The sequence below is a fragment of the Pieris rapae genome, chromosome 20 (assembly GCF_905147795.1).
Source record: "Pieris rapae chromosome 20, ilPieRapa1.1, whole genome shotgun sequence".
NCBI lineage: Eukaryota > Metazoa > Arthropoda > Insecta > Lepidoptera > Pieridae > Pieris > Pieris rapae.
Genome location: NC_059528.1, coordinates 4071511 through 4096406, shown reverse-complemented (window position 1 = coordinate 4096406; position 24896 = coordinate 4071511). Strand labels below are relative to the sequence as shown.

At 35.9% G+C, this 24896-nt stretch overlaps 3 protein-coding genes across 3 annotated transcripts; 2 read left to right on the top strand and 1 right to left on the bottom strand.

Annotated features, from left to right (window-relative positions):
- The first annotated feature begins 72 nt into the window (after positions 1-72).
- On the top strand, positions 73-2187 carry LOC111000469 (Down syndrome cell adhesion molecule-like protein Dscam2). The gene is made up of 4 exons (XM_045632542.1): positions 73-92; positions 300-513; positions 1140-1350; positions 2021-2187. Exons 1-4 carry the CDS (start codon positions 73-75, stop codon positions 2185-2187), a joined length of 612 nt encoding a protein of 203 aa, XP_045488498.1.
- A 524-nt stretch (positions 2188-2711) lies between these two features.
- Positions 2712-19451, top strand: LOC110995495 (Down syndrome cell adhesion molecule-like protein Dscam2). Its single transcript, XM_045632541.1, has 26 exons — positions 2712-2854; positions 3268-3358; positions 4233-4417; positions 4562-4707; positions 5241-5376; positions 6176-6295; positions 6487-6705; positions 7311-7464; positions 7571-7719; positions 8202-8379; positions 8950-9098; positions 9398-9468; positions 9810-10032; positions 10732-10863; positions 11292-11462; positions 11617-11752; positions 12235-12407; positions 12833-12994; positions 14132-14530; positions 14715-14890; positions 15349-15457; positions 15762-15995; positions 16428-16598; positions 17184-17291; positions 17977-18166; positions 19345-19451. The coding sequence occupies exons 3-26, from the start codon at positions 4330-4332 to the stop codon at positions 19391-19393; spliced, it is 3843 nt and encodes a 1280-aa protein (XP_045488497.1). The 5' UTR covers positions 2712-2854; positions 3268-3358; positions 4233-4329; the 3' UTR covers positions 19394-19451.
- An 88-nt stretch (positions 19452-19539) lies between these two features.
- Positions 19540-24059, bottom strand: LOC110995494 (odorant receptor 94a-like). Its single transcript, XM_045632540.1, has 8 exons — positions 24055-24059; positions 22809-23297; positions 22433-22555; positions 21841-21963; positions 21374-21473; positions 20801-20905; positions 19844-19999; positions 19540-19602 (listed from the first exon to the last, which is right to left on the bottom strand). Exons 1-8 carry the CDS (start codon positions 24057-24059, stop codon positions 19552-19554), a joined length of 1152 nt encoding a protein of 383 aa, XP_045488496.1. The 3' UTR covers positions 19540-19551.
- Between the last annotated feature and the right edge of the window lie 837 nt (positions 24060-24896).

Here is a 24896-nt window from a genome sequence, read left to right as displayed (position 1 = left end):
TGTCAAAATCGGCCTATATCTGGAATAAATTCAATTTTAAAAATTTCTATTCAATTACATATTCGTTCAAACATGTCGTGTAGCAGACACGGGTTAATTAGGATACTGAATTACTTTTATTTGAAAGAAATAATTTTAACAAAAAAATAGGAATTATCAATAAGGGCCCTTTTTTATTCACAAAATATCTCACAAGTTTTTTTAAAACCAAATTTACATTCACAATCAACGTACTTATATTAGCTAAGAACAAGCTAAAGCTATTATATATTCAATTTCTGTGTTGAATTCGAGGATAGATGGTACCGTGACAGCGAAGGGCGGTTGCAGCCAGTGGAAGGCGGTGATGCGTGGAGATGGGCGGACGGTGCAGCGTTGTGCGTGAAACATGCCACCCGCAACCACGCTGGAGTATGGCTCTGCAAAGCGTATAATGTATTTGGCGATGCCACAGCACAGACCCGCCTCGATGTACACCACGATCTTACTGTGGATCTTCAACCAAAAGTGCTGGTAAGTACACCAAAAGTCTATTTAAACCTCGCCGTCTTGCCTCTATACTTAAAAGAACAGCTATGCCAATAATTATTCGAGTGGAAAACAAAATGTTTTTAAAGATGCAGACATTGACTTCATAAATAATAGAAATTGTTTCCCTTGGGTCTCTTAAGTGGCTTATAAAATGGGCTTATGGTGTATATCATTACCCGAATATTAATAATAATAATAATCTTTATTTCTTCTTTCATATATACATACAAGGTTATTATGATTAAACTAAGATGACAGCATTTGAAAGTGTATGTGAGAGACTAGTCTCTGTAACAGGAGACCTGAGTGACAGATAGCCAGCCTCCATCACGGACCGGAACACGTACAATCAGGTCATTGTCAATATACAATAGAAGAAAAAAGTAAATGCTACAAGAAAAACATTGCGAACGGAGTTGTAAAAATAAATTTGGCGTTGTGTGCGTTTGTGTGTGTTTCGTGTATGTGTGTACGTGTGCGTATGTGTGGGTGATTGGGTGTGTTACCGAGTAACAGTTAATAAATCTTCTGTTTCATCATAACTCAACATCTTCAGCCAAGTAGTAACCCTAAAACCCACTTGTATTTTGTCATTTAATGATTGGTAGGTAGCAGAAGTGGGTGGGGCAGCACGGTTGCGGTGTACATCTAGTGCAACTGGTGTACCGCTGCAATGGCTGCATGATGGAACTGCGTTAGCATCGCGTGGGCCCGATTTAGAGCTGCGAGGTCTGACAAGAGGACAACGAGGAACTTATCAATGTGTTGCTCGGGATGGACTACGCAGCGCGCAGGCGGCGGCGGAAATACGTCTTGGAGGTTAGTTAACTACAATGGCGCTGTTGAACTTTTTATTACCTAGCTATGTAACGTTTTTTTTATATCTCATATACTGGATATGACCCTTAAATAATGTAACGTATGAATGCCGCCAAACGGACGACCACAGATCAATATAAGTGTAATAATATGCCACAGATCATATACAATAAGAAATAATAGCTGTGGATACAAGATAAGAGTTAGTCGTAAAGTCACATTATCTATATATAAAAAAAATTATCACAAAAGTTGCGAAGCGCGGGAAATGATAATCAAAATTTAAAAAAATATAGTTTTATGTAATACGTAGGTTATAATTCCGGAAAAGCGAACAGTGTCTACTGGGTTGCAAATTAGCAAATTGCATGTTGGTTCGTAGCAACTAAAAGGTAGACTAAGTAATTATATACTTAATACTAAATATCTTATTTACGGCCAAAAGAAGTTCGCGGGGGCAGTTATTATAATCATTCAACTAATACTCACGCGGGGTTTTAATTTAACGTTACAAATTCTTAAAAATCATTCGAATATTACTTACCTAGCAAAACAATACAATTAACTATATTAATATACTTTAGAACTGTCTCATTTATCAAACATACCTTAATTCATTCGTTACCATTATTTTCCATAGAAAATAAATAAATAAATATGAATGATGCAGAGTCGCCACCAGAGCTCCAGTACACCTTCATTGAGCAGGCATTACGAGGTGGTGCTGCGGTCACCCTCCGCTGTGCTGCAGCTGCCTCGCCGCCACCACGAATGCACTGGCTGCTTGATGACCAACCATTAGACCGCTATCTCGCACGACATGGGTACGCTATTTAGGCAATAGCCAGTAGACCAATTAGATTTCACTTTTAATTTCTAACCGATACTAAAATACCAAATATGTTATTTAATAAAACTACAATTCAGAGTAACATAGAGCTAATAATAATTGTAGACGCGTCTCAATTTTTTAGGTTAATTATGTAAACGTAAATTTTATACAGTGGCAAGTCGAAAATCATGTGGTCTATAATCTTTTAAATAAATAAAAATAAATCAGTGGTGCTACAACCTCTTTAGGTCTTGGCCTCAGATTTTTCACTTCAAGCCGACACGTCGTCGACTTTTTGGGTCTAAATCATGTCGGTTTCCTCTCGATGTTTTCCTTCACCGCTCGAGCAAATGTTAAATGCGCACATAGAAAGAAACTCCATTGGTGTACAGCCGAGAATCGAACCTACGACCTCAGTTATGAGAGCCGCATGCTGAAGCCACAAGGCCAATACTGCTCTATAATCTTTTAATACTAAAAAAAAACTTAGTTTTTTAAATAAAGAAAAACTACGTTACAGATACTCGGTACGCGAAGAGACATCTATATCTGGTGAAACAGTCTCAGTTTTAAACATATCATCAGCTCAACCAACAGATGGTGGGCGATATTCTTGCCGAGCTTCCAACTCTCTTGGCTCTGTTTCTCACAGTGCCAGGCTGAATATATATGGTAAGTTTTGTAGGCGAGGATTAAAACTCTTACACAAACGAATAATATGCTTATCTATTTTTCATTATATTTAACTGTAAGCCGGTGCATCTCCAAGTCGTAGCTTTACTTAGTTGGCAGTTTTATATAGCTTTGCCTCGTAATAAGTAACTTCTTATATTTACTAATTCTCTTCTCAGTTAACCTTTTGATTGGCTTTTAAATTTTTGTTTATATTTATTTTTATTTATTAGTAACGTGTTATTGTTAGTTTTTTTTGTTAATTATTTTGTTTTTATGTGTATATTGAATAAGGTAATAAAGTATTAATAAATAAATAAATAAATAGTTCAACAGGTCTATACATATATAGGCTTATCTGCATACTGCATGTTTTTGTAAGACCAAATGTACCTAATGTATGATTCTGGTAGGTCCACCAGCGGTGCGTGCACTGGAGCCTGTAAGAGCTGTTGCTGGAGACAACCTCACGCTGCTTTGTCCCTACTCCGGATATCCGATCAGGTCCATAGAGGTGCATTTGTACTGTATATCAATATTCTACTCAATTTTCATTACGAAATTCAACAGAAAATTCTTAATCACACTCATACATATTTAAAAAGTATATTATCACTCACTGCTCAAAGGACAGTATATTCAATTTAAATGACGACACAGGTCCAATAATTTGCATTATTATCTGTTGCTAGGCGCGCAATCATATAGTCTATATATCTATAATGGATTTGTTAACTTTATACATATTTCGCTGTATGTGTCAAAGAAACAATTAAATAAATTATTTATTAGAATGATGGGATGGTTGAAAAACTTTAGCCTGCATTTACATAAATACATTATAAATCAATATTACATTGATTATTCAATTTAATTCACAATCATTTCTCATACAAAATTATAAATTACACACTCACATATTTACAAAATTATACACTTGTTTATTATAAACAATAAAAATCTGTATAAAAAAGTATTATAATATTGAAATAGTAAATTTAAAAACAACTGCTTTTTGAAGTAAAATTAACACACATTTACCTTCTATACTGGAGAAAATTACGATTCATAGCTATTTGGTTCATTTCCGAGCTGTATCGTATGTCAATTCTCTAAACAATTTACACAAATCATATTGTATGATAGTAAGGGCCTATTTCACAATGTATGGATAAAGTGCCAAATAGCTATGCAACACATAAATTATTCGAAAGATAAAAGTTCCAAATAAGATACTTCGAATTTCATGACGTATAGCGCTATTTGACAGTCGTGAAACGCAAAAATACTATTTATCCTACCAATAAGTAATAAATAGCTTATTTGGAACTTATCCGGACATTGTGAAGCAGGCCCTTATACTCATATTTTGACGTAGCTCTGTAAGATGGAGCAGGCGTGGTGCGGCTACCGCGTTAGAAGGTGCAGGTGGCCGCGTCTGGGCAAGAGCTGCGACCCTGAAGCTTTCACCTGCAATGGCTCAAGACGCCGGACACTATACCTGTACTGTCACAGCACCACCTGCGACACCTGCTACCCGGGATATCGAGATACAAGTCCGAAGTATGCGACCCTTTTGTTCTCTTCTTCTTTCTATATGTTATATAAACTAGTTTCTATATTAGTATATTTCCTAGAAATCTCTATTCTCTTGACATACACGTCAATGTCTAAATTCCTTCATGAAAAAGAAAATACTTTATCCAGATCCTCCAAAGATATCACCGTTCATGTTCTCTCCGGAACTGACAGAGGGTGCAACGGTGCAGGTACTATGCGGCGTTTCTTCAGGAGATAAACCTCTATACTTCTCGTGGTTTAAAGATGGCCAGCCCCTGCCATCTAATTTGCAGGTGAGTTACTCCAAAAGCTATATATAACATTTGTTACTTACTGAAAATTACAACTTCTGTGACGGATATAAATGTAACTTTATATATGTACTAGCTGACCCGGCAAACGTTGTTTTGCCATGTTTTTGTGCCAAAAAATTAAAGTTTATAATTAACAAAAAAAAACATAAGGGATGATTGTAGAGGGGTGAAAATTTAGGTTTGCATGTATTTTTGTGGTGTATCGTAAAAAAATAAAAACGAAAAAATAATGTCTAAAAAATAAATAAATAAATTTAGGGGTGAACCACCCATTTAGGGGGATGAAAAATAGATGTTGTTCGATTCTCAGACCTACCCAATACGCACACAAAATTTCATGAGAATCGTCGAGCCGTTTTGGAGGAGTTCGGTTACTAACCCCGTGACACAAGAATTTTATATGTAAGATACCAAACTCAAAAATAATATTTAATCGTTAATTCGTAGGTACGTGAACACTTATACTCGTAACATGATACAGAACGATTCAATGTCCTTAACATGTGTTTTAGATAGAGGAGAAAAGTTTGAACGAGTTCTCACTTTTAATGTTCCCCGAACTACGAGCGGCGCATAGTGGACGATACACTTGCCGCGTCGCGAACCGAGCCGCTGCTGCAAATTACACAGCTATACTTACTGTTAAGGGTATTTATATATTTTTCATAATTTACCATATAATAAGGTGACTTTTCCAATTGTATTAATTAATTAATAAGTAAAAGATTTTTAGTCAAAATCAAGATCAAAATACAGTTATTCAGTTGAATCACATAATCACTTTGAATAGTCAACTCTAACGCCTGTAAGGAATAGAGACCAGGATACAAGGAGAAAGGCAAGAACCTCGGACTAGTTATTTTTTGATCGTCTTTTTTCCCATTCTTATATAAGTTACAGTTAAATTAAATAGCTGGAGCAAATTATTTTTAATTCCAAGCTTCCTTATCTTCTAGGTAATCGGATATTTTATAAAAAGCTTTCCTAGAGAGCTTCTGTTTTATAACTTTCTTAAAACTTGGTAAACCACATCACTTGGTAGTTTATTATAAAAGCGTATAGTTTGACCTATGAATGATTTATTAAAAATAAATAAATAAATCAGTGGCGCTACAACCTTTTTAGGTCTTGGCCTCAGATTTTGAATGTGTTTCATGATCATTTTAAAATCTAATAGGCAAGTAGGTGACCAGCCTCCAGTGCCTGACACACGTCGTCGACTTTTTGGGTCTAAGAGATGTCGGTTCCCTCACGATGTTTTTCTTCACCGTTCGAGCAAATGTTAAAGATTTGCGCATTAGAAAGAAAGTCCATTGGTGCGCAGTCCGGCATCGAACCTACGACCTCAGATATGAGAGTCGCACACTGAAGCCACTAGGCCAACACTGCTCTTAATATGAATGATTTATTAGCTTACTTAAAATGTAAAACGGTTTTTTCTCACCAGTTGCTCCAAGTTGGGAAACGGAACCACTTGACTCCGCGGTTCTGCTGGGTGCACCTTTAAAACTTGATTGCGCGGCGAGAGGATTTCCCGCGCCTCTTGTGGCATGGTATAAGAAAATTGGTGGGTGAAAATAACATAGTAAGAATGTTTATTTTTTGTATTACTATTAGATATACTAGTTTATTTACTACGAGACTTTTTTATTCCCAAAATCAAAAGAGCTATTTGAGAAGAACCAAAATGCTTTTGCTTATTGCTTGCTGAGTAAGATTACAATATTCTGTTAATAATTTCATTTTTTTTTTCACAAGAGGGAGCAAGTAGTGGGGATGGAACAGAGCGTTGGGAAGCAACAGCTCCAGGTTGGGAGGGAGGCGAAAGACGGTCTGAAGAGGGTCAGGCCAGCGATGCCGTACGAGCCACGTTATCCGCTAGAACAGCATTGCGATCCCATCAGGGTCTGTATCGTTGCAGTGCTGAAAACGGAGTCGGTCCACCTCTACTGAAACAAGTTAATATCACTGTTCACGGTGGGTATCTGTTGTAATATTGTTTGATTTTGTTTAATTTATTTCAGTTATTATAATATATAGATTTAGGTATGATTATGTGTTATTAATCATACATTAACGTTATACTTTTACTTACTAAACTATAAAAAGTTATAAATTTACCTAATTGTGCGAATGTAAGAACGCAAATTACGTTCTTACAGTCGCACTTTATACGAGTACCTATCTAAAAATTTGAAATTGTAATGATTATTATATTTTTGTAAGTTACTGTAGTACTTAATTTTGTTTTTAAACAAAATAAGATTATTGTAATGTATATCGACGCTTTTGTGAACGGCATTTGCGGTCCAGCGACAAATAAATTTCTGTATTCTTTATTATATTTATAATACAATATTATAATTCAATTTTAGTAAAAGAAAGGATACCGTATGTTATATGTTAAATTAAATAAATGTATCACGAGTCACGACGTACCTTTGTACAACATAGTATTTTTTTCTGTTTTTAAATGTAGTTTTATTAAGTATAAAAATCAGTTTCACCAGGCACGTATTGTGTCTGTGCTTTTAAAAATTATCTCTTAAGCTTTTAACAACAGAAGACTCGTTGTTTACCAGAGCCTGCAAACTTTGGGACTTCAAGTGACGTGTCACGCAACACCTCAGCTGTGCTCGGGCAAAGCGCTACGCTTAGCTGTCTAGCGCATGGCGACCCTCCGCTGACTGTACATTGGACGCACCACGGACATAGACTAGACCTTGATAATTACAGGTAATTCTGCTCATTTAATCCAATTTATTCGCTTATAATGCATGTTATAAAACTACAATCGAGACTCAGAATATATATAGTAATATATATTATATTTTGTATGCAGGTGGCGGGTAACAGAGACACGTACCGCAGAAGGAACTCGATCCGCTCTACGTCTGCGTGCAGCTGAGCGTGCAGATGCCGGCGAGTACCGATGTGTTGCGCGTAACGCCCATGGCCGTGCTGATCTCTTACTCTACCTGCATGTACACGGTGAGACACTAGCTAGTCAAACACTTTATCCTTGAATACCTTTATCTTTATATCCTGGTATGTATCTACATTTAAATTGAATTGATTTAAAGTGTAAACAGTGTGACGTTATCGCAAATTACACAGTTTTTTTAATACTACAGATTTAATAAACGTTTTAGTGAAAACCCACAATAACGTTTTAATATTATTGTATATACTACGAATACTGAGTTAATAACTAAAATACTTTAAAAAATTATAAATATATTTTGTTTATATAACTGTGAATAGTACTCAAACGTAAACAAGTCAATATAAATCTAGTATTCTTAAGATTAAATAATATTTCTAAACTTTGCATTCTTCGATTTAAGATTGCACATTACATCTGTATGTCTCTTGTTTAAAAGTACGCCATCTTTGTTTACATTTTAAATACATTTAGAATAAATGTGCTTGTACGTTTTAAATCACTCAATATTTGTATATCATATTTATAGAGCCACCAGAAGCGCCACGCTCCTTGCAGTTAGTAGGACTAGGAGGAACATGGGTGCAACTAAGTTGGCAAGCACGTTCGCCACCCGGCACACGCTTCACTGCATTTGTGACATCACTTGAACCCAGCACACTCGTCCCTGACCAGTACAATCTTACTGTTCAACGTGATGATCATAGGTACTAGAATATTCTATCTTATATGAATTACACTAAAAAATATACGTTCCTGTATCCCACACATATCTTAATGATACCACGACCTACAATTGAAAGCAAAAACACGAGCTTGTCAATGACTAAATCACCTATACATTTCTATGTATATGTTATTTCTCACGGGACGAAAAATTTTAATGTGAAACATCTATAGCCGCACGTAAAACCGATTTCTGGCGTGGCGACGCATGCCGTGGCGACGCGTCGCCATGCTATAAGATATACACAACAAACAAGGTACAGTCTAAATGCAGTAGTAAATTTCACATTAAAAATATTGAATTAAAATAATGTTTATTCAACAAATAGTCATCGTTATCTGGAAAAAAATCGTAATATTTTATTTTATCATTATGACATATTTACCTGGTTCTGTATGGTACCTATCACACTCTGTTCTTTTCTGCATATTACTTTTACAAAATAATGTCGAAGTTTCACATCTACCAGGCGTCCCGTGAGGGCTCACATTTTTCCAAACAATTATGTATTGATAGTATTGGTTTTAAAATATTGATGATTCCTGTACAGCGAAATTTTGGACACGGGACGAGATAAACTCCTTGCCAGGCTGGAAGCACTACGTGCGGCACATGAATACTCTCTAAGATTAGCAGCTCACAACCACGTCGGCACATCACCGCTATCAGATCCATTGCGATTTACCACTCTAGAAGAAGGTAAGATTATTAATTTAAATGCTTATGTCATCGTAAAAAATGCCGTTACATTATAGTTAAAAATAAGTTTTTAATTATGTGGTATTGTCGCTAGATGGCGTTTTAATTTCATTTTTGTAATAAAAGCGTATGATAATAGTCTGTTAGTTAAGGGTTTGAGTTCAAATAAATAGTTGTCCAAGCTGGTGATTTATTTAATTAATCACAACACAATTTAATATACAATTTGAATCTATTGCTAATCTATTCAGTTTTTCCCTTACATCTGTGCAGTGTTTATATATGATTTTCAATTGTAGCACCTGGAGGTGCACCACAAAACGTTCGCGTGAGGCCAGTTGACTCTGGAGAACTACGTGTATCATGGAGTGTAAGTTTTTTTTTATTTATTGCTTAAACAACATCATAGACATTCATTAAAATCTACATACTTATGTTTATATATACACTCATATGTATTTGGAAACAGGTAAATCTTACTGGAGAATTTTTGTTATTTTTCATACTTTATTAATTTATCTATACAAGTATTGTTTAGTTTACATTTCTTAATATGTACTATTAGCTTTGTTAGTATTTGTATTCGGATCGCCCCTTTCAGGGTAAAAGCCATATAGCGCAAATTATATATTGTAATATATGAAACAGATAAAAAATTAAGATAAATTACGATTATCACTAAACCCAGTAGTTAAATAAATAATAAAATAGATTCCAGAACGCGACAGCTGGAACGGCGACCTTCTAGGCTATGTTGTGTCATGGCGGGAAACGGAAGGCAGCGGGGCAGGGCAGGTGATAGTGCGGGGTGGGGGCGGGGAAGCACGGATGGCGATTTGGGGAGCTAAAGGCAGACTGGCCTTCACCGTTCGAGCCTTTAACCGCGCTGGTGTTTCGCCACCATCACATACAGTATATGCTGCTGCACCAGCTGGTATGTTCATTAATCTATACCAGAATAAATTGTCCAGAATAAAACAGTTAACTATGCCCGCTCTACACCCTTGACTTGCGAACTGGTAGTAAATGTAAATTTACGATTAGTTTAATTTTTTGACGTTCATTCTACTTCTTTACCTAGATGAATAAAGATATTTAGATTTTTTTTTGGGTCAGTTTACAGTTGAATGTATGTTAATATAAATGTGCCTTAATGGATATTCTTATAATGCTGCGTGTAAAATATATGCCATCAAAAACATGACTTGTAAAAAGGACAAAGCTCGCTACTTAATAGTTCTACCGTAAAAAATTCTGAGATGCATTTAATAACAAGTCTTCTGTCTTAAGTAATGACGTAATTAGCTGACCTAATCTTTTAATTTTTTAATAAATAAGTACATTGTCTAGGCCATAATCACGCTTCTACTATTATAAATAACGAAGTTATTAGGGGTTCAATAATGCCTTGAACTGCTGATTTTTATTATTTGACCTCCATCAATCGATGTAGATATGATATGTATAATATTTTTTTTAAATATTTATTTCGTTTCTCCGGAATGGCAAAAATTTTCATCACTAAACAATTTAATTATTTCATTGATACTTAATAATAATCTCACCTCAATGATACCTACACGACTGATCTAAAAGTCAATCACAAGTGAAGTTTTAAGTATTTTTTTTTCAGCAGGTCTAGTACCACCCAGTGCTGTACGCTGTGAAGCAGTATCAGCAAGAGCAGTACGAGTTCGCTGGTCGTCGCCAGCCTCAGCCCTTCTTCACTACGATATAATTTACGCGCCAATAATATTTTCACAAAGTAAGTATATAAAAAAATGTAATTTCTGTCTTTATTTTGATTGAGCGTCTAAGTGCGGAAACAGAGTCCACATACCATTGGATTGTTTAGAAGAAAGTCTAGAACAGGAACGTCAAAATGGTGACAAAATACAGGTATAATTCGCATGAAGTAATAGTATCGTTTAACATATATTCATATCTTTACCTACCTTCTATGTTTTTTAAGTCTACTTCGCTAAATCTACTCACTCGGTCATTTCACCTATTCACGTCAGGCAGTGTGAGGCATTGTCACCTAAAAATATATATTTTTTATGTTTATGTTATGATTTATGTTTTAATAATAAAATTAAATTTAGAAGCATTATTTAATTTTGTTTTACTCTAACATAAATATACATTGATACGTACTTAATTTAATTATATTTTGATTATGAAACAATGCAGCATGGAGTGGAGCGTCTCGGACAGCAGCAGCACAAGCCGATGGCAGTGGTGGTGAGGCAGTGGTGTCAGGCCTTCGAGCTGCTGTTAACTACTCACTCAGTGTACGAGCTCGAACCAACGGTGGCAGTGGTCCATTGTCAAACCCCGTTTACTGTCAAACCAAAGAGGACGGTAAATACCACAGATTATATTGAAATACAATTTAGTATTTTTACCTACGCAAAGACAAAGGGCCATATTAAGGATTCAACATTAGAATAATACTATTTTTAAATAGATTTATGCAAATATAGATTTTTACTATTAATGTCTCTTTTTGTATAAGTTCCTGGAGCACCTGAAGCAGTCCGTGCAGTGGCAGCATCAGCTCAAGCAGTCCGAGTGACATGGGCAGCACCACCTCCCGAAGTTCGCGGGGGACGCATCACTCACTACACGCTATATACGAGGGAACTGGGAAAGTAAGTGATAGCACAGGCAAACTTTTTAGTCAGTTGTAATGCACGTATGCATACAAGTAAGAATAGAAATTGATTCAATGAAGAATCGTGCACTAATCTCCATTGCTTTTTTTAGATTAAACTTTAAATTATATTTATATTTCAACATTTAATACAAATAGTTTTGTCAAATTAGTAACATATTATTTGACTGAGTTATTTCGGTCTTCTAATAGCAGAGCTGTATGAAGTGATACCAGCCAATTACATACGCAACACATACATACTTTTAAATACGGTAAAAATACGGTAGTTGTGGACCGATGGAGCGGGCGCTTTCGGTGACACGAATTATTTTAAGTTTCGTTTCTATTTTATTTTAACCTATACGCTAGCAAAAGCTAGCTATCAAATTGGTGCCCCAGATTAAAATAATGTGGTGTCCTAGTGATTTCTCCACTGAGTCTCACTCAAGGCTTGTCCATAAACTTTTGCTTGTGTAGAGTGGGCGGGGAATGGGCTCAACGCGTGGAAACGGAGGAAGACACAAGTGAGGTTCGACGAGAAGTCCGCGGTCTTCGCGATGGTGCAGTGTACGAGTTCTGGGTGCGAGCTTCAACCTCTGCTGGACCTGGGGCTCCTTCGCGTGCCGTTACTGCCGCTCCTGCTCATTCTGGTAGGATTTTTTTTTTAATTTTACATATTTACATTATGTTCATGCGATCGTTTTCATAGGTTTTCTCCAAAGCCAAAGCTTAGAAAATCGAATAATTTAACCTCTACAAAAGCACATATTGTGTATTTTCTAATCCCTGAACATAAATATATTTTTAACAAACGTTTATCGTTATTTGATATACTATATTAGAACGTACTTAGTGCACATATATTCCTGTTTTATACAACTGAAATCTATTGCATTAAATTACAGCAAACAACTGTTATGTGTTCATTCTCTAAAAAATAAAGCTAACAGTTTTGTATCACTATTGTGTCATTTTGTGATAAAGGCAGCCATTTATACACGTTACACTCATAGCACACACGATTGTGTATATGTAATTATCGTACATGATTAAAAAATAACTGTCGTTTTTGCAGTATCGGCGCGGATATCATCAGTGAGCATAGAAATAGTAGCGGCCGTGGGCACGCGCGTTCGACTAGCGTGTGCCGCATTGGGGGCCCCGCCACTACGACGCCGCTGGGCCCCACTACCACCGCAACACACTATTACCGATACTGGCGATTTGATTATTAACAGTTAGTACATCTATATATTTTCGTTAATCTTTGTGTATTTTCGTTAATCTTCGTGTATTTTCGTTTATCTTCGTGTATTTTCGTTTATTTTCGTGTATCTCTGTTTATTTTCATGTATCTTCTTGTATCTACGTGTATTTTCGTTAATCTTCGTTTATTTTCGTGTGTCTTATTTTATTTTCGTGTGTCTTCGTGTATTTTCGTGAATCTTCGTGTATTTTCGTAAATCTTCGTTTATTTTCGTGTGTCTCGTGTATTTTCGTTAATCTTCGTTTATTTTCGTAAATCTTCGTTTATTTTCGTGCGTCTTCGTGTATTTTCGTTTATTTTCGTTCATCTTCGTTTATTTTCGTGAATCTTCGTGTATTTTCGTTAATCTTCGTGTATTTTCGTTAATCTTCGTGTAGTTTCGTTAATCTTCGTTTATTTTCGTGTTTAACGAAGTGTAAAAAAATAAATAAATAAAAAGGATTGTGTGGTTTTATGAAACCACGGTAAAAGTGAAACTTTTTTTACATTAACATGACATTTAACTAAATTTTTTTTGGAATAATATTCCATTAAGGGTAAAAAATCGCTTTATCAATCTTAATCTTATACTTGGAAAATTGGAATGATAATGGGAAATAATAAAAGTAACTATATACTATTTTTATTGAACTCTTTCTTAGAGAGTACGGCATACATAATACTTAACAATTATTATTTAGATTATAATATACACATATTCAAATAGCGTGCAGAACTGGCACAAATGAATTATAGTCTATACACTACACGGTCAGCTGCTGCGAACTATAGGAAGGCGCCGCCATATTGGTCTTGGCTGCTATGACGAGCGCCTTTCACTTTATCCCAATCCGGCTGACCGTCACGCGACTTGCAACACACAGACGAAAAAGTATATAAATAATGTATAACAAAAAACTGATCCTTTAACGACCATCACAACCACATTTAGGTACGTACTGAACGTTAGATTAATGCTCCTACAACTTTATTGATAACACACAAATGAAATATATTTTAAATTCTTAACAAATATTAGTGATGTGATATTCAAATTTTCTTCTCCGTATTTGGTCAATGTTTTCTATGTATACATGATGTTAATGTTAAGATGTATTAAATTTACAGAGCTAGAAGAAAGGTGGTCAGGAAACTACACCTGCTCAATACGCAACGCAGCAGGCACAGACACTATACGACACGGCGTTATAGCAGCGGCGACTCCAAGTACGCCTGTTCCGCGCCTTTTAAGAGCAGACACGCACCGACTGGTAGTGGGATGGGAAGCAGTACGTGATGGTGGCGCCCCTCTCCTTCACTATAGTGTTCAGTGGCGATCGGGATGGGGGCATAAGGAAATGGGACAGCAAACAGCGGGCGGCGAGCAAGCCGTAGGAGTAGACGAAACGCGGTGTGAAGTTGGCGTGTTAGAATGCGGCGCACGTTATACAATCACAATGCGGGCCCACAACGCAGCTGGGGCCTCCCCTTACTCCGCTCCTTTACAAGTCCGGACCAGTGGAGACAGTCAGTCATTGCTTTTATTGTTTAAAATTAAACTCGCATAGAATGATTTCTCTCTGATATTTTTCACCTCATCCATTTTAAAAAGTTTAATCAATTTAAACAATGACATGATTAATTAGGTAATTAGTATAATATTTCATTCAATTAACCCCTATGAAGCATAAGAGAAGATGTCTGTGCGTAGAGGCTCTGGCGCCACCTGGCAGGCAAAGCATCTGGGCGAACAGCACCGCCCTACGCGTTTCTTTGCTGGCGTGGGGCGGGCGTTGTACAGTAGCAGCCTGGCGCGCTGCATATCGACCGGCGAAACAACCAAGAACTACCTGGACTGCTATACATGTGGATGGGGAGACACTCGAGGTGTGTGTGGCTTATATTTAGTAAAAGAATATAAAGTATATGTATACATTTTCGACCTTCGACTGAAATCGAAATTATGTAAAAGTATTCACAAAATTATTACTAAACTAATGTTACAGCAATAAGAAAATATAAATTCCTTTGTGATTTAAAAAGACACTCAAAATAGTAACAGAGTAGTAGGTACAATAGGTACATAGGTTTACTTTAGAAGACACATTACTCGGATCGAAGGAAATATATTTATTATTAAATTAACCAAATTTAAATTTTTATATTATCCTCTTACATGAGACGTATTTAATTAAATAATGGTATTTTAAATATCGATAAAAAATTTAGCGACAATAATCGCGCCTTGTTATGCAATAACTTTTACTAATAGTAATCCGCAGTAGTCGGATTAGCGATCCAATCGAGCCGAGTAGTTTAAATATTTCTCTTGTCATTGCTATCAGGTTGTGGGCTTGGAGCCAGCTACGTGGTATGAAATTCGCATCTTGGCACAGTCTCCAGCCGGCGAAACGCCTGCACTGTATCGAGCTGCTACAAGGTCACTTGCAGGAGGTACGTTTGTGTTTTTCACCGACTTCAAAGAACAGGCAAAATTGTTTCAAAAAACAGCCTAATAAGATCTTCATAACTATATAAATGGTTAAATAAATCAGTTAAATTTCATGCCAACCACTGGGTGACCCATGTTTTACTAGAAATCTGGTATTCATTTCCGGAACCTTCATGTTAAAACTACTACAGATAGATAATATAAATAACAAGCTAATGTCCCATGTTTGAAAGTACCTTCAAATTATTTAAAACTTCCAAACATATTGCATTCTGTAATTATACGTGATTTGTTTCTCATTTCCAGATCAGATAGGAGAACCAATAGACTTGCCGGTGGAAGCACGTCTAAGCGACGTGGAAGACGAAGTAGAAGTTCGGAGTAGTGGATGGGGGCGGACAGGGTTGTTTAGCGCACTCGGCGGAGGTGCGTTGGCCTTGCTTCTCGCAGCGACAATACTCTTGGCATCGTTACGACGAACAAGTGATCCAACGCCGCCCCCGACATTGCACAATGGAAAGTCCATAGATCCACCTTTAGGTACATATAAATAAATATACCTATATAACCTGAAATTAATTAGTGAGCGTGCCAGCTGTGGCGTCACAAATCTTTAATTAGTGTCTGTGCATTCCACTCCCCAAGATTCTCTACTCTGAAGGGAACAAAATTAATTTTAATGATTATTATGAATTACTGTGAAGTTATAAAATTTACTCATACAGTACTAACAGTGGCGTACTACCTCGGGTGGCACCCGGTGCAGAAGTTGGCGGAGTCACCCCATCGAAAGTGAAAAGCAAAAAAATTTATATTATAAAGGACTTGAATCATTTATTAAAAGATCGCGAGTATGGGACGGGTAATCCCTCAACGACAGCGTCAAGCTCTTTTGCGGGAATCCCTGAATTCTACCCCCCCTTTGCTACGCCACTGAGTACAATAAAATAGTAATCATAGTTTTATCCACAGATGACTGTGACGAGATAAGTCCATACGCGACGTTTAGTATGTCGGGCAGTGACTCGGCACGCGGGGCGAGCGCAGCGCGCGCGTGTTCATTGCACGTTCGTTCGCTACCACGCTCGCCACTCGCGCTAGCAGCGCCACCAATGCGTCACCATTTACTTGCTCAACCTAATGGTAAGTTGATATGAATTCATATACAAAGACTTAACATACAAAATCCCAACATAGGATAACAATAAAGTAAATCAATTGGAAGGCAACAAAACAATACTATACAATGATGAGTATTTTCATTATTTCAATAAGGAAAAATTACTGAATTATTTCTGAAGACCAATTTATCAATTACTCTATAACTTAAGTTTTTAGAATGATTGATAAATATGACAAAATCCAGGGGTACAGCTTAACATTGTAATTTCGAATCTATCGATGTTGCGCGAACAGCTATGCATCGCAGACGATTGGGGAGGAATAGCCGCCATTTTGATGTTATTTCGCTACGTATCGAAATTTTTTATTGTTATAACTTAACTCGGACAAGCTACGATCTATGTTTAACGTTTATAATCAGCTATTATCAAATTCTATCGATTATTTTACATAAACGTATTCACATACTCCCTTTTTTACATGCCATAAACTGTGGCTAACTTGGTATCGGCATTTACATTACTTACTTTGACTAGTGTAGTGATAGATTCGAGTTGTTCTTGGTCTGTTCATTTACATGTATGTTTGAAATTATTAATATTACAGAGTACGGCACATGCGGTAGTGTACGTGACACAGACAGTGAATCCAGTGGTTCGCCTTGCGCCGCGTGCGCAGCTGAACTCTACCGTCTGCCCGCTGCGCATCTTTCAGGTAACTCACTCATGTAATGTGACCGCTTTCTTCAATCTATAAATTATTGTAAATATTATTTTAATCGATATGCGATTGCCTTATAATTTGTTTTCTCCTGATATCATATATAATTTAGGAAATTTTGTGAATTAGGCTTTTGAAAACGCTCTCGATAGATTACACCCTCTACTACCATATTATGGTAATAGAAATAACAATTCATCCAGAACGTTCCTCAACCTACTCAAAGGGAACAAAATCTCTTAATTGTATTTTTACTTTAATCTTTTAATATATACTGTATTTGTTTATAAATTAAATTAAAATCCTTGTGCAATTTTCGCAATCGGATTCAGTGTCGTACTGAGTATCAATATAATGAAAACAACTGGAAACTGTTTACCTAAAATGCATTATGTATACTATTGATGTTAATGTTTTTCAATAAATTTTGTATTATATAACTGTTATATATAACTTAGGTAGTTCATAATATAGTATCGATTGTAATAATTCTGAAATCCCTTTTGTCAAGCCATAGGCTGTTTTTTTCTTCATTGTTATCAACTTACTTAAGAGATAAAGCGCTGTAAATACATTTTATTTACGAATTATTAAATAAAAAAAAAATAAACATTTAGTATTATTTTGGATATTTTTTAATAAAGAATAATTTCGTTTTTGAATTCCGAAACAAATGAAGATACACTCCCAGCGGGTGCAAACACGGCTGCCGAATCCAGCACAGAGGATGGCTCATACAGCTCCCGTCACTTGCGTCCCCGAGACATAAATCCCCGTGACACCAGAGATACGCGTGACGTGAGGGACGGACGTGACACGCAACAGAGACGAGCACGTAGAATAGCGCGTTCACAGCAACCGACTATAAGGTAATATTTCTTTTAAAGCCTCAACGTAAAAGATTTTTAATAATTCGATATTCATATGTTTTTGTTTGTTTTCTAAGCCACCGGTTCTAGAGTGAGGCGATGCCAAAATTCCGGTACGAGTAGCGCCTAGTAGTTCCTTTCCTTAGGCCGTTGGCTTATATTAACCGCTTATTCATAAAAAGTAAAACAATCTAAGGCCCCGTTTCATCTCTTTTCATCGCATTGTAAAAACAATTTCACAGAAAAGGACGGGCATAGTTAAAGATTGTAATAAGATTGATTTATTTTTTTGAATAACATATTTATATTCCTTTATACAAAAAAAATGCTATGAGTGACTGACAAGTAGAATAGAGTTAAAATGCTTCATTGAATTCTCCTAAACCTGAACCCTAGCTTCTCCTATGCGTATAGTGCCTTTAAATAATAGTGGCGCTAAAATAGGACCTCGGATTAGAGTATTAGAGTTTTTTCCCTTAGATCGTCCGGTATATACTTGGATGCTATCCTAATCCTTGGAATTGATTTGCTCCAGTTCAAACAATTCGTATTAAAAAAACTTAGCGATTAAAAAGAGCGGCGGAAAATTTCTTGCCAGTACTTCTTGCACGCTCTACGCCCTTGACTTGCGAACTGATAGTAAATATAAATTTCCAATTAATTTAATTTTTTGACGTTCTTAAGTGTACTTGTTTACCTATATGAATCAAGATATTTTGAGTTTGAGTTTGCTAATCCAGATTTTATCTATTTTATTAATAATTTTTCGAACAGAAGACCATAGATTTCTTTGCATTATTTAATTTCTACAAATCAAACACCAACGCTCGTTAGGTTTTTTTAGAACGGGCAGAATGCTCATCCAATGTCAAGTGACACAAACGCCTATACACACTCATATGGCAGACGTTCGAAAGCGTTTCCGGCCATTTAGTCAGCCCATGGTTGCGTGGCCAACTTAGCTATGCATTATAGCCGGGTTGGCATCCCAGCTTTCTTTTTTCACAATAACAGCAAAAAAGCTATACATATTATATGAAAACTCTAGCAGCATTTCTTCGCTGCATTGAGATACTTTTTTTTAACACACAGCATTTTTATAAACACGCGGTTAAAATAAATAGTCCTAGTAACTAATATTATAAAATATTTACACTTGTAACGTTTTCTATATACAGGTATACGGGAGCTGTTGCAAATTGTGCACCGGAGAGGAACTGTACATAATATTATTATGTTTGGGAACTTGTTTTTTATTGACCGATGTTATTTTATTAAATAAAATACAACGTTTTCCATTAACTTGTTTTATTTGTATCTAAATACACAGCTTTGTTCAGTATGTGCGCACTACGAATAATCTAGAAACTAAATGTGACGTGTCACTACTTCGTCTGCCGAAGTACAGCATAGAATGTATAAGAAGACTTGAGAATCTGAAATATGACACATTAATTTGCAGCGCCAATGTTTTTAAATATTTAGTTTCGGTACTTAGACATTTAAAAAAAATCAGTTTCATATATTAAAGCGACCCGTTCGCACTAGAAAATAATGAAAAAGAAAATTTAGTTTTCATTCCTACTTCGAAGTAATTGTTTTAAGCAAGGTTTTAGTTTTTCAGCGACCTACTTACCCCTTGTGTTATGAACAAATATAAAAATATCTCGTAGTCACCTTCAGGAATGTATCAAGCGAGAGCGGAACAAGCGTAGAGGCGGTGGGGCGCAGCGGACGGCGTGCACACTCCATTACGATCAAAAGCGAGCGCTTAAATTGCGCTGGCGCTCCGACCCACTGCATCGCATAAACCGAACCAGCCAGATGTGAACTCTGCGTATTTACAGGGATTCAGTTCTAGTCTAGGGGATATATATAATAGGGGATCATATATAATAGGGGAGCCCAAGCGGGGATTTCGGGATTTACTAAAGCGCGGCAGATTAATATACAGGATACCTTGTACACGGATAAGTACCTACATCCTCCTCCACCAAACATGATTCCCATATAAGGCCGCATCATGCAATTGATCAGATTAACGTACGTACATTATTAAAAATACGTAGGCCATTGTTCAATATCTGACGCGCTCGAGGATGTCCATTCAACAGTTTTTTTTACATATTTAAAAATCTATAGCCGCTTCCCCCACCGATGAAAAGGTATATATTATATAACATTTGTTTCTCTACGTGGCTCGAGTAAATCCCCATTTAGCATCATGGGCTCCCCTATTATTATTATATATAGTCAATATTTATAATGTTTTGTCGCATATATTTCGAAATGCAATAATATTATTACTATGCTGTAATTATTTGAGGCTGAGTAAGGCTTATGATGTTAGATATAAGAAGAGTATTGTTGCATCAGATACAGACATTTCTGTACCTGTTTCAAATATTACTTTAGGTAATTACCATAACAATTTCCGCAGTAAGCTGATAAGCTCTCCTGGGATCCCTTATAGCCTTCTCGCATCCATGTTCAGAGGGATGTTATGAATAATCCATTTCCCCAAGTTGAATAAGTGTTTCCAACAATGACAACAGAACAGTTATGCGCAACACGTTGTTTTTTGCTCCTTTGAACTAAAAATTTCTCCTTCTACGCAAAATATGTTATTCTTACCTCCACTGACAACTCGGTACCATAGTAGCAATATAGAAAAAGCTCCGTTAGAATGCAAGATATGAAGAGTGCCATTGACGCAAACTCGATGCTCAGCACGCTCAACTGTTAAGAATGTGATGAATTTTTGTATAAATCCAAGATTTATATTTACCTATATTTTTAAAGAGATAAACACATAAAATTTGTGGAAGGGGCAGGTCTTTTTTTCCTTCCTCAAGAATCGTATCGAAAGGTAATCGATCGATTACAATATAAAAATTTACCATAGTTAAATGAAAAAGAGAGCAACTGGCGGCCTGATTGCTTTCGAGCGATCTCTTCCAGGCAACCACTATATTAATATTAATGTATAATGAATGAATAAAACCTATTGAATATGTATCTAAAAGCTTAAATAAATATTAACGGCCATCTGGGTTTGATTCAATTGACGGTAATACCAAAAATATATTATACTATAACATATCGTTTAAAAACACTAACACTGGTATTATAATCTATATTATATTAAAATCCATGAGAAATTTGACATAAAATAAACTCTGTGATTAATCATATATGCGTACTTACGCTTACAAGTTTATAAGCCGCCATACATAGAATCCATCCTCCAATACCAAACTGAACCAAAATAGCTTTTCCGAATATCTTCTGGACTGAATCAGCCATCCTAAAAATATTTACTTTATATAAAATATGCCTACATTTTTCAAAAGGGTTCGTAACTAATCCGGCTCGAAGGATCAAAACTTAGAGTTCGTGGGGCCATGGCGTTCTTTAAATAATACAGAACATTATTTCACCCTGAATTTATTTCTCACGTACAACAAAAGAATGTACTAACTAATTTTCATTACTTTCATAAGAAACCGATTACCTAAATTGGAATTACAAATGAGAGCTAGACAAGCAGACTCTTAATCATTATAAGCATAGCGTTTCATAGCATTAATTTATTCTTTTGTTATACGTATATGATAAATATAGAGCTAAAATATTATTCTCCATTATTCAAGGATTTGTCTGTGGTTCATTACCATGTAATGTGGCGGTAATGTTGCATCCGTTGTGCCAATTGTTGAGTCAGCGCTGTCTCATAATCTACTTTTCTAGCGTTGCTAATTGTCCGAGCGGTGTCTGGAAGTTTCTCCAATTCCATCCTAAGTAGAAAACTTCTTTAAAGTATAGGCATATGTTTTAGAGTCTGTTTCACAATGTCCGGATAAGTTCCGAATAAGCTATTTATTACTTATTGGTAGAATAAACAGTATTGTTGGGTTTCACGACGTCAGGTAGAGCGAAATTTATTCGGAACTTTTATCTTCCGAATAATTTATGTGTTGCATAGCTATTTAGTACTGTATCCATACATTGTGAAACAGACCCTTAATGTCGATTTTATAACTGTTGTTCAATGATAGAAGAAAATGTCTAACTAGTATTTTCGGCTGATCTTTGTGATTAAAAGTTCACATACATATCTATAATTTAGTTAAAAAAAACAAAAACCGTAAACTATGTGCTGGCAACTAGAATCTTTGTTTCTCCATTCCTCGATCACAAGTCAAGTCCACCGATGAAAGTTCAGTTAATGTCACTTAATTATTAAGATTATATTATGATAGCAACCTCAAAATTCGGAATTGAGTTTGACATTGATAGATAATTGTAGCGATAAAGGCATCTACTGTTGTATTGGCTATCCCAACCAGCGTTGTTACGTAGTAAGAGTACAGCAAAACCGCTGCAAACCTACAAAAAGATATAAGATCATGAGTACATTTTAAGTTTCATACTGTCTGAATCATAGTGTAACTAGTAATAAAAATAACGCATTGGCATTTTTTTGTAATTTATAATGTATTTGTATATTTTAATAATATATTTTTCATTACTATAATTATATTTTTTTTATTAATAGATACTATCCTTACATATTTTCTACGCATAGATGGGACAAAAACGTGCGCAAATACTTTAAAAGACCTATATTAGTATCACCCACATCGGCGACGCATCCGTATTTTCCGGTGAGGCAAACGGGAATTCGACATGAAGACCTTGAGTATGATGACGTATGGGAAACAAAAGCCACAGAGTACACGTGAGCACGGCACATCCCGAATAAGCTGCTTCCACACGCCAAGCCCGTCTGGTACATTTTTTTACAAGCTGCATTGCCGCGTCACCTTCGTTTTTAAACACCGGGTTATCTAGCGCATCAATAAGCCGCTTAATAGCATCACTGTCAAAGTGGAACACCAGCTGCTTAGCGAGTGACGTCACGTGACAGAGGAGCAAGAACATAACGCGCGATAGTTTGTCCAAGTCGCTGCGTACTTTGTAAGCGTATACGCATTCTTGTACTAGGTACAACGTTGTTATCGCTAGCACCCCGCGTCGATATAGGGTGTGAGCCGGGCCATCACCGCGCAAGAAGCCTGCTAATCGCAAAACTCGCGTGTGTATTGCTACGCACTCGCTTGCACTGGACCTGAACAATTCAACTAGATTAGATTGAAATAGCACAATAAAATATTACATAATTAAGTCGATTTTTTTTTTGATAATTTAGTCATTAAAGCACGTATATAAATACTGTCAAAAAGCGTATTTTATTTTGATTCAAATTAAACTCGTAAACTAATAGTATTCCTTAGTAAATTATTTATTTTATTTAATATGTATATTTGTTTAAAGAACATGGCCACTCATTTGATGCCGCCCATGTACACTATCAAAGCCAAAAGGGTTACCAAGTAAGTTGCGAATAAAATAATTAGTATGCTTTTAAAGGTCCTAAGTCAAATTATTAAAGTAATTAGGTTCAAACAAATATATGGAAAACCGACATTTTACACGTCTTCAATATAAGGAATCAGGAGAAGATATAAATCTTCCTAATATTCAATTAATACATCAATACGTCAATCACAATGACTAATTATTTAATAGGCGGCGGACATGAAAACTCCGCCTTCAAGTAATTAATTACAGTTATTAACAGAATCTACAATGTATGACCAATTAATTAGTATACTATGTTTCAAGACATTATTATTCTTGTTAGTAACGACATGTCTATATAAACAGCATGTATATAATAAAGAACCTACAATAATGCAAAATACAAATCCAAAATGTTGTTTGAATAAAACGATAATTTCATTTTTCAATAGTTCATATATTTAGATTATAGATAATTTGATATATACCATAAAGAAGCTTGAGTAAAATTGGCTCGGACATACGTCATTATTGGTTCCAAATAATGGTGGTACGCGGTGAAAAACCTTACATAACCCTCAGTTGTTGAATAACGGACGTCGAGGACGTCGGATGGAATATCGTAGGTACTCTGCCTCGACATCCGATGATGACGCTGAGCTACCAGTACCATACCAAGCTTCTTGGACGTTGTTCTGTAGCTTTAAGATGAGCACCTTCGTAACAGTGTAGGTTTCATTTATTAATATTAATCTTGTGTGGATCATAACAATTGCTACAACAAAAGAGAAGTTTGATTTTACATTCAACACCAGCGAAGGTAATGGAGTCAGCGCTTTATAAGTGCATTCTTAACCTCATGTGGTTAAGCTAAGCAGTTATAAAGTCTCTCTAACTCTAAACATGGATTTTAAGCAGCAAGAAGTACGACTACGAGTAGTGGGTACTTGTATATAGTAGAGGACAAGTTGAGCCTACTTTGACATTCGAAAAGCATTTGATATGATTGATAATGATGCATACATTAATAGAACTTGGCTTCACCGCGTCATTGATTCGGTTTATCACATTACAGATATTTTTGAATATGCTATACTTGGTCTGGCGAGACACAGAGGAGCAATTAGGGACAATTTTATAGAGTAACAGCCAATAGTTGCATATGACCATAGGATTCTGAAATATAAAAGCGATAATCTTAATGTATAATGCAAGAATAAACAAATAAAATAAACAGTTGCAGATTATAATTTAACTAAACTGAACAAGACTTCATAATTTTACACCGTCTAAAAATACGAAAACTAAGGAATATAAAAGTGAATGGTAGTAAAAATATATAATAAAAATATAATTATATTATTAT

Bases quoted from the DNA above. Each gene is read 5' to 3' on its own strand.
- LOC110995494 (XM_045632540.1), bottom strand. The intron at 20,906-21,373 runs GTAAGTACGCAT...CATTCTTAACAG, and splicing joins CGGCTTATAAACTTGTAAGC to TTGAGCGTGCTGAGCATCGA. The intron at 19,603-19,843 runs GTGACTACGAGA...GTCATATTTCAG, and splicing joins CGCTTGATACATTCCTGAAG to ATTCTCAAGTCTTCTTATAC.
- LOC110995495 (XM_045632541.1), top strand. From the start codon at position 4,330: ATGGCTCAAGACGCCGGACACTATACCTGTACTGTCACAGCACCACCT. The intron at 6,296-6,486 runs GTGGGTGAAAAT...TTTTTTCACAAG, and splicing joins GGCATGGTATAAGAAAATTG to AGGGAGCAAGTAGTGGGGAT. The intron at 7,720-8,201 runs GTGAGACACTAG...TCATATTTATAG, and splicing joins ACTCTACCTGCATGTACACG to AGCCACCAGAAGCGCCACGC.
- LOC111000469 (XM_045632542.1), top strand. From the start codon at position 73: ATGTCGTGTAGCAGACACGG. The intron at 514-1,139 runs GTAAGTACACCA...AATGATTGGTAG, and splicing joins ATCTTCAACCAAAAGTGCTG to GTAGCAGAAGTGGGTGGGGC. The intron at 1,351-2,020 runs GTTAGTTAACTA...TGAATGATGCAG, and splicing joins GGCGGAAATACGTCTTGGAG to AGTCGCCACCAGAGCTCCAG.